This window comes from Giraffa tippelskirchi, chromosome 8 (assembly GCF_054371585.1).
Source record: "Giraffa tippelskirchi isolate mGirTip1 chromosome 8, T2T-mGirTip1v1.2.pri, whole genome shotgun sequence".
NCBI classification, from domain to species: domain Eukaryota; kingdom Metazoa; phylum Chordata; class Mammalia; order Artiodactyla; family Giraffidae; genus Giraffa; species Giraffa tippelskirchi.
Genome location: NC_137282.1, coordinates 133,333,840 through 133,342,500, shown reverse-complemented (window position 1 = coordinate 133,342,500; position 8,661 = coordinate 133,333,840). Strand labels below are relative to the sequence as shown.

Genomic DNA, 8,661 nt, shown 5'->3' with positions numbered 1-8,661 from the left:
CTCCTCTGGCTCCCCTTGGCAGCATCTGTGTACAGCAACCGAGGGGCTACAGTTCCCTGCTCCCCTATGCCAGGTTCTGCCCACCAGTTTCCCATTACCTGGGCTGTAGTAGGCCTGGGGATCATGGTTGGGAAGGTCAAGGAAACGCTGGATCCGGTCCAGGGACACTTTGGCCTCCAGGAGGCCATTGATCACCCAAGGGAAGTTGTTGAGGGGAAGAATGAGCATGCGCACCAGTGCCAGGGCGGTGAACACCTAAGTGGGGTCAGAGGTGGTGGGTGAAGCATCACCTAAAGCTTAGGAATTATCTGAAGGCCTGCTCTATGGGTGGCTCTGCAAACAGGTCTGTGGAGGGGAGAACAGGCAGCAGCAGAACTGAAGGCTTAGCCAAGTGATATTTGGGTTAGAGATGGTACAGGTGGCCACTCCAAGAATATCAGAAATCCCAGATATCTTCCAGGGAGCCAGGTCACTCCCTGATAAACACACATGCCCAGCTCACGCTGAGACCTTCTCGGAATTTCTAAGGGGCAACATCACCTGGCTAGACCCTGCACTGGATCATGAATTTTTCCCCCAGGGCCATCAGAATGAGGCTAAGGGGACCTAACTGGAAGTTGGAGAGGAAGAGGTGGGGAAAAGAAGTAATTCCTTCACAGAGGGAAGGGTCATATATCCCAGGCCCCAGATGAAAGGTCCCTTCAGAGAACTTCCCCTCAGTAGGGGAAGGAGAAGGCAGCCAGGGACCCTCCACTCCTCCTTCCCAGCAGCATGAGGCCCCTGGCCCACCCCCCACTCCACTGCACTCTCTGTGCTGCTGCTTCCATCTCACATCTCCCTGCAGCCTTCCCCCCCCTTCCTGGTCCTCACCTTGGTGGCAGTGAGCTGGTGCCCCGTGAGGATGTAGGTGATAAAGATGACGATGGAGATGACGACCGGCAGGGCAGCCCACAGGTACACACAGGCTGCATCCAGGTACTTGATGACCCAGAGTCGCCCCAGCTCTCGAGCTCGGCAGGCCTCTATGCGGGCCCCCAGCGTCTGCTCCCACCCGAAGAACTTGATGACACGCATGCCACTCAGCAGCTCTGTCACGAGCTAGGGACAGGGACAAGTGAGCGGTGAGAAGTGGAGACACTGCTCATGTGTGTTCTCCTCTGCCCAGTCTCCCCCAGGCTCCTGGCATGGGATGTCAAGTACTCGGAGCTCCCCTATGCCCCAGCTGGGGGCAGGCTGGAGCTGGAATCCCCCCACCTTCTTAGAAGATGAAGTGGTGGAAAGTGGGGGGCGGTCACCACATTAGGGTAAAAGCACTCCTTCCATTAGATGAGGGACTAAGGACCATCCCCAAAGCCAGAAGATGTGGGCTTCAGGGGCTGGTCACCAGTCTGGCCCCATGGCTTGGGTGGTATAGGAACCATTCCTGTAGGAGCACAAAGGTGTAGGCCACACCACAGCCCAGGGTTGGGCAGGCTGATAGACCCAGGTAAGATGGGCAAAAGCCAGAGAAGCTCCTTGTATCCTAACATTCAAACATCCCCAGCCTGCAAGCCAAGGAGGCACTGGGAGCCTTCCCAGGAGGCCCTAGAGACTGGTCAGTAGCTGTCATGGGTAGGGGAAAAGGCCACATCATAACCAGCTATCAGGGACACCCCCTCGCCATTAACACTCGGAGCTATGCCAGTGAGAGATGGACAACTATACTGTATGGACCCCGAAGCCCACTATCCCCTCTGAAAAGGTACCACAACCACTGTACATTCCAGAACTGACTCAGCCAGACCCTCACACCTAGAGCTGGCCCAGGTAGGGGAGACACCTGCTCCTTTCCCCACAGCCCACCCTGAAGAGGTAGCCGGGGTTCTCCTAGGCCTCCACATACAACTATGAGGCGCTCTGTGCCTGAGATGAGCAGGAGGCTGGAGACCCTGATCCTGGCTCTAACACTAAAATCCCATTTGGCCCCAGACAGCTCAGTTCCCACCTTTCTCAGGGTTGCACTTAGGGCTGCAGAAGCTAATACTATAATATTACTAACAGGCCACATTAACTTAGTGCTTACTTTGCAACTGGCACCACGATGAGCAGCATCTTGCACGATCCTCCCAATTGTGCTATGAGGCAAACTATGATTACCTTCATTTCACAGATGAGGAAACGGGAGTCTCAACGAGGTGGTGACTTGTCTGAAGTGACTGAACTAGTAAATGGTAGAATCAGGATGTGAACCCCATCTGTCTTTCTCTAGTCTGAGCTCCTAACTTCTAGAGTACACACTCACTCTCTCAGGTACTGTGCATGGGACACTTGGGCACCAGAAGGCTGGGTGGGGTCTCTGGACAGCTGAGGGACCCCAGGCAGCCCCTCACCTTAACCCGTGCGTCCTTGTGCTGTAGCATCTCCTGGTTGCTGGCCATGATGCGGGTGGCAATCACTTTGTTGATGGGTACCAGCAGCAGCGCCAGGATCAGACCACCCACAAAGGCCACACCCACCTGCTGGTGCAGCAGATAGAGGGTGATGGCCAGTTGCAGGGGCAGGCCCCAGGCCTCGTGAAAGCTCCCAGCAAAGTTAAGCAGCCGCTCAGAGTCGGTGCCTAGTAAGTTCAGGACCTCCCCGGCAGGAGGGCGTCTGGGCCCCAGCTGTAAAGCTTTTCGGTACAGAATGTTCAGCACAGCCCCCCGTGCCTGAAGAGCCACCTTCCGAACCTCATACCCATACTGATTCTGCAGCACAGCTCCCAGAACGGCTCCACCGGTGAGCCCCAGGGCATATAGCAGGCCGTGGCTTAGTGGCTCTTGCCCCTCCTCCAGGAAGCCCACCAGGAGGGACAGCAACAAGGGCCCCGAGAATCCCAGCATGGTCCCCACCAGCTTGAGCAGTCCAAGAGCCAGGTAGCAGTGCCCAAAGGCCCCATACAGGGTCCTCCACAGCCGGGCCCCCTCCTGCCAGTGCGCCTGGAAGACATGGGCTAGGTAGGTTGGGTGCAGTCTGCGGGGAAGGCGGCAAGTGTCCTGGGGCTCCCGGAGCTCTCCCCGGGCTCCGCGGGCCAGCAATGGTGCCAGCCAGGTGTAGGAAAAGCGAGATAGCCAGCTCTCCCCATCTTCGGCCACCTCGGACTCCTGGCCCTCAGAGAGGAGGGGCTCCTGGGCCCAGGGTTCCCGTGGCCGTCCAGGGACTGCCCAGCCCAGTCCATAGGCCAAGAGAGCAGCCAGCTGCAGGATGAGGAGACACAGGCGGGAGAGGGGCCCTGCGAGAAGTGGTGGCAGGAGTGTGCCTCGCTGGCAGTGCCACAGCAGGGTCAGCACCAGGGCTGGGGCTGGCAGGAAGGCAGCCAGAGCTAAGACCAGGGGCCCCCGGGAGCGGCCATGCGGGGCATGAGCCAACACCCACAGGGCCAGGCTGTGGCTGATCCAGGCCACGGCCGCCACGCTCCCTGCCAGCACCTCGAGTCCTGTGGGCCCTGGGCCTGCCCCTGGTGGCAAAACGACTGGAAGCAGGTCGAGCAGTGGAAAGACGGAGAGCAGGATGGAGGCTGCGAGACGGAGGTGCCAGCCAGGACTGCAGTGTGGGGTGTAATCTGGATTCCTGGGGACAACGGGGGGAAAGAGTAAAGAAGGCACATCATAGCTAACTCAGGGCCCAGACAGACCTCCAGCAACTCACTCACTGGGAGGGAATCGATTCCCTTTCCTGCCTTGTGTACCTTATTTTCATCCCATTTTACCCTGGAACTCATGGTCTTTTCTCCCAGGAAATCTTCCTGGATTAACCTAATCCGTTTTCTCATTTCTACACCATTTCTGATCATTCTTTCACCACAGAAATAAAAACAATTCTGAGTTAAGGTTGTACTGAACATGAAGACCCTAATTACAAAACAAACAAATAAAACAAACACACACCTCACCTAAACCTAAATTTCCTACAGATAACCTCTAAGGGGTGAGTTTTCACTTTTACGAAAGTATCTACTTGAAGGAGCCCTTTTGCAGCCATGAAGTTAAAAGACACTTGCTCCTTGGAAGAAAAACCATGACAAACCTAAACAGTGTATAAAAAAGCAGAGTCATCACTTTGCAGACAAAGGTCCGTCTTGTCAAAGCTATGGTTTTTCCAGTTGTTGTGTATGGATGTGACAGTTGGATCATAAAGAAAGCTAAGCGCTGAAGAACTGATGCTTTTGAACTGTGTTGGAAGACTCTTGAGAGTCCCTTGGACAGCAAGGAGATCAAACCAGTCCATCCTAAAGGAGATCAGTCCTGAATCTTCATTGGAAGGACTGATGCTGAAGCTGAAGCTCCAATACTTTGGCCACCTGATGAGAAGAGCTGACTCACTGGAAAAGACCCTGATGCTGGGAAAGACTGAAGGCAGGAGGAGAAGGGGACGACAGAGGATGAGATGGTTGGATGGCATCACCGACTTGATGGACATGAGTTTGAGCAAGCTCCAGGAGTTGGTGATGGACAGGGAAGCCTGGCATGCTGCAGTCCATGGGATTGCAAAGAGTCAGATGTGACTGAGTAACTGAACTTAACTGAAAAGAGCCCTTAAATTCGCCTGAAGCACTATTAGATGAATAAAAATTTGACTTACACACAGCTTCTGTACTCTATTAGTATAGCTTAAACTTGCTGAAGCCTCAGGATATTCCACTCTCTGTCTCTCTAATGGTTGTAGAAGATGGTGTGGATCATTTTTGCGGCTCCATTAGCTGAAGAAAAACACCTTTTGAGTTTTGTCTGTAACTTCTTGTTGCAAGAAATGTTTTCAATAAACAAAGGGGTGAACTATCTGCATTAAAAAACACTCCCTTTGTTGTTGGCAGGGCTGGGTTACTGAAAATTTTAATTGTAGAGTGAAATGTTTGGAGTTTCCTTTAAAAAGTTCAGTGATCACAGTTACATGAAGGGGTTTATATTTGAGTAAAAGTCAACCTTTAATAATTCTATTTCTTAAGATGTGGGGACAGAAGAAGAAGCATTGTGAGCCCTTGGAGGCTAGTACACTGGCTCCAAGTTGGTCATTAACCAGGCTTATGAACATGGGCAAGACTCTTCTTCACTGCATTTCATTTTTCTCATCAGCACAGTGAGCAGTAAGGACTCTGGACCCAAAGCCCTCTGAGATCCTTTCCTGTCTGAGATTCTGGATTTCTCTTACGTGTTTGAGCAATTTACAAGAGTCTGTTAAGTGAAGTGAGATAAACATAATTTCTATGGATTACATATTGGTCTTTCTTGCCCTTTCCTTACACCGTGAGTTCTGAAAGGACTATGCCCATTTTAAAAAGATACTTGTCTCAGTACAGTCAGTCTCCCTCTGTGCCATCTTCAGACTTTTTTCTGCTTCATAAGGGACAAATCAGGATTCCTCCAAGACCAAGCAGATCTGAAGCTTCTCCTACCCAACGAAGGGATTTGCCATCCCTGTAACTCATCTTAGGTAAGGACGCATTTGTCCGTTAGACTAGACAGGTTAGATTTTTCCTCCTGCCTTATCAATAGCCAGAGTGAGATTAACTTTACCATATCCAGCTATACAGGAACTAAGCACAAAATCAAGGTGAGTTCAGCATCTGCATCTTACAGCCCCAAATGGAGGAAGGACTAAAGTTCTAATTTTGCTCTTCTCTTTTACCTACTGCTTCCTCTCCAGATGAGTACCTATGCTTTTCTTGGCCTAGAAACACTGAAGTTTCCTAGATGGCAGGGGTGAGAAACTGGTCCAACAACTTCAGTACACATTAACCTTTTTGGCTTAAAAACACTGTTCACCCACTTTCATCTCCAATTCATGACAACTGTGGTTGGGCATCAGACAATCTACAAAAGTGATGATTGCTACCATGCATCGGGCCTTTAAAAATGTGCCAGACTCTGCACTAGATGCTTAAATGCATTATCTAATTTAAGTCTGTCAATAGTGCTATAAGGCGCAGGGAAAACAGGTTAACTTGCCCTCAAACAGACACAATGCTGCAAAGTGGTAATGCCATTTTATTCTCCTTCTTCCCTAGAGACCTCACTATTTCTGTTACACTTCCGCGGAGACGTGGGTTTTCGAGTGAAGTCTGCAGTCACACACGGACAGATGTCTGCACCTGTCTACTCACCTCGGGTGGCCCCAGTGGCAAGCGCTGAGCACAGCCAGGAGCGCGTGGGGCAGGGCGCTGAGCACCAGCTGGGTGAAGCAGTGGCCGGTGGTGTCCCCTTCCCACACCGGAAGCGGCTGCAACGCGCTGGTGCCGCACAACCGGGCCAGGAACCTCTCCATCGAGGCCTCACCTGCGGGGAGAGCCGAGGGTGGAGGGAAGGGAGGTCCCTTCCAGAAGGAGGGAAATCCGTTCCCAAGGACCCGGCTCAGGCTGGGAGCTTGCACCCGAGGGGGCGGGACGCCGACCAGGAAGCGGGGTGGAGCCAGAGTGACAGCGCGTCCCTGACGGCCCTCGCCGCCTCCAACCCCGCTCACGAACCCCCGGGACCTTCCCTTGTTTCAGCCCGGAATCTGGACGCCGCCAGTTCTTGCATTACCTCAGCGGTAGAAAACGAGTTGCTTTGGCTCCCAGGAGCTGGCGGCTTTCTGTACTGGTCCGCTAGCCGGGTTCCGCTTTTCCCCACTCGTTGTGTCCCCGTCCCCAGAGATCCGGAACGTCGAACTTGAAAAAGCTGTTTTCCACCGGATCCTGAAATCCCGAACACTGGTGGAAGCGAAAGAGCCTGCGGCCGACGTGGGACCCTGGCCAGGCTCGCTTGGCACCCCCTAGAGGCGGGATGACCTCCCAGGTGCGCACAGGCCCTCCCATTCTCAGGGCTTCTGTGCGCCTGCACCCCGCTCTCTGTGGGGTTCTCTGTAACGAGGCGCGCTGATGCGGGTTTCACGGTTATACCGCTGTTTATGTGCGCTTCTGCTCCCTCACTTGCAAGTGGACTGATCTCACCTCTAGTGCAGCGTCAGCCATACTTCTCACTTGGAGTACTCGCTCCCATCTGTTTACTGTTTACTAGCAGGCACATGCCTTTCATAGTAATTCTGAAAGCTTCCCCCCATGCGAAGCTAGGCGGGCGAGCTATGTGGCGCTTTTTGTTGTCGTTTAGTCCCTAAGTCGTGTCCGACTCTTCGCGACACTATGGACTATAGTCTTCTAGGCCCCTCAGTCCGTGGGATTTCCCAGGCAAGAATACTGGAGTGGGTTGCCATTTCCTTCCCCGGGGGATTTTCCAGACACAGGGATGGAACCCGCGCCACTTAGGGACACTTAAACCATTTCCTTCCTTACACCAACGCTGATGGCCTTTGGGAAGTTACCTAACCTCTGTGAACCTCAGCTTCTTTATCATTAAAAGGGGGCAATAATATCACTACCAAAGTACTGTTGACGGAGTTGAATAATTAATTTAGAGTGCTACTGGGCAAGTGTCTTGCTTAGAGTAGTAACACAAAAAATGAATCTTTTAAGGAAGCAGTGGAAAAACATAAGTTTTATAGTTCAATGGACCTGAGCTTGAATCCTGAGCCCACCAACTTTTAGTAGTGTGATCTTGGGCAGGTTACTTCTGTATCTTAGTTTTATTATTTGTTTAAGGGGCATTCCCTGGTGACTCAGCTGGTAAAGAATCCACCTGCAATGTGGGAGACCTGGGTTCGATCCTTGGGTTGGGAAGATCCCCTGGAGACGGCAATGACTACCCACTCCAGTATTCTGGCGGAGAATTCCATGGACTGTATAGTCCATCGGTGGCAAAGAGTCGGATACGACTCAGAGACTTTCACTTAAGGGGCATGGTGTTGGTAAACACCTCACACAAGTATGTGGGGCACCCAAAGAAAAGGAGCTCAACAAATAACTAAGATTATCCCTTTTAATCTCAATGAGAAGCCTAGAATCTCTAATATCAGAAATTAATGCTCCTAACACAACATTGTAAGTCAACTATATATCAATAAAAAATTTTAAGTGAAATTAATGGTCCTATTTTTACAAATTAAGATGTGTAGGTGTGCATTTCACACCTCCTAATAATTTATAGATCATTTAGGCATTGATCATCAATGACTGCTAACTCACAAAAGGAGAGATACCCAGAGGTTGTGTGCCTCCTTGTGAAAAATAAAATATTTTTGCCAAAAAAAATCTTGAATTGATCAAGACATGGACTCTAATTATGTAGTTACAAGAAATACAGGACACAGCTAAACAATACTACAGAGCTACGTGCAAGTTTACATTAGTCACTGTAAACAAATATGTCATCCTAGACAAAGATAAATGTTTTTCATTGCAAGGGTATGAGCAGGCTGATGTGAAGTTAATTATGGGGAATCTAAGAACCAGAGGACAGGAGGGCTGTTTAGAGAGGCCACTTCTGAAAAGAGGGTTGGTGCTCAAGCACATCTGTAAGGCTCTAGTTCCCACTGACCATCCAAAGAAGGTAGTGCAGAGTGTGGTCCCCTCATTTTCATAACCCTCCAGTGTCCTAATTTTCAGTAAGAATTTTGGCAAAGGAGTCATACTATCAATAGGATCCTTTCTGGCTGTCACAAACAAGCAATTTACATTTTCCCAGATAGAGGAGGACAGATAATTTGAAACCAATAATTCCTCCATTGAATACCATTTGGCAGACTTCCCAAAGTCTGTGGTTAAGAATCTGCCAC

At 51.0% G+C, this 8,661-nt stretch overlaps 1 protein-coding gene across 2 annotated transcripts in view; it reads right to left on the bottom strand.

Moving 5' to 3' along the window:
- ABCC10 (ATP binding cassette subfamily C member 10) overlaps positions 1–6,659 on the bottom strand; it is a 21,021-nt gene extending 14,362 nt beyond the window's left edge. The window contains exons 1-5 of one of the 2 annotated variants that reach the window (XM_081518817.1): positions 6,537–6,659; positions 6,119–6,290; positions 2,370–3,588; positions 871–1,098; positions 99–255 (exon numbers count right to left, since the gene is read on the bottom strand). In XM_081518817.1, the coding sequence (XP_081374943.1) occupies positions 99–255; positions 871–1,098; positions 2,370–3,588; positions 6,119–6,279 (1,765 nt within the window). In that variant the 5' untranslated portion in view covers positions 6,280–6,290; positions 6,537–6,659. Of the gene's footprint in view, positions 1–98; positions 256–870; positions 1,099–2,369; positions 3,589–6,118; positions 6,408–6,536 lie in introns of those variants that run through there. The other variant, XM_081518819.1, reaches the window with a different exon arrangement.
- Positions 6,660–8,661: the final 2,002 nt, after the last annotated feature.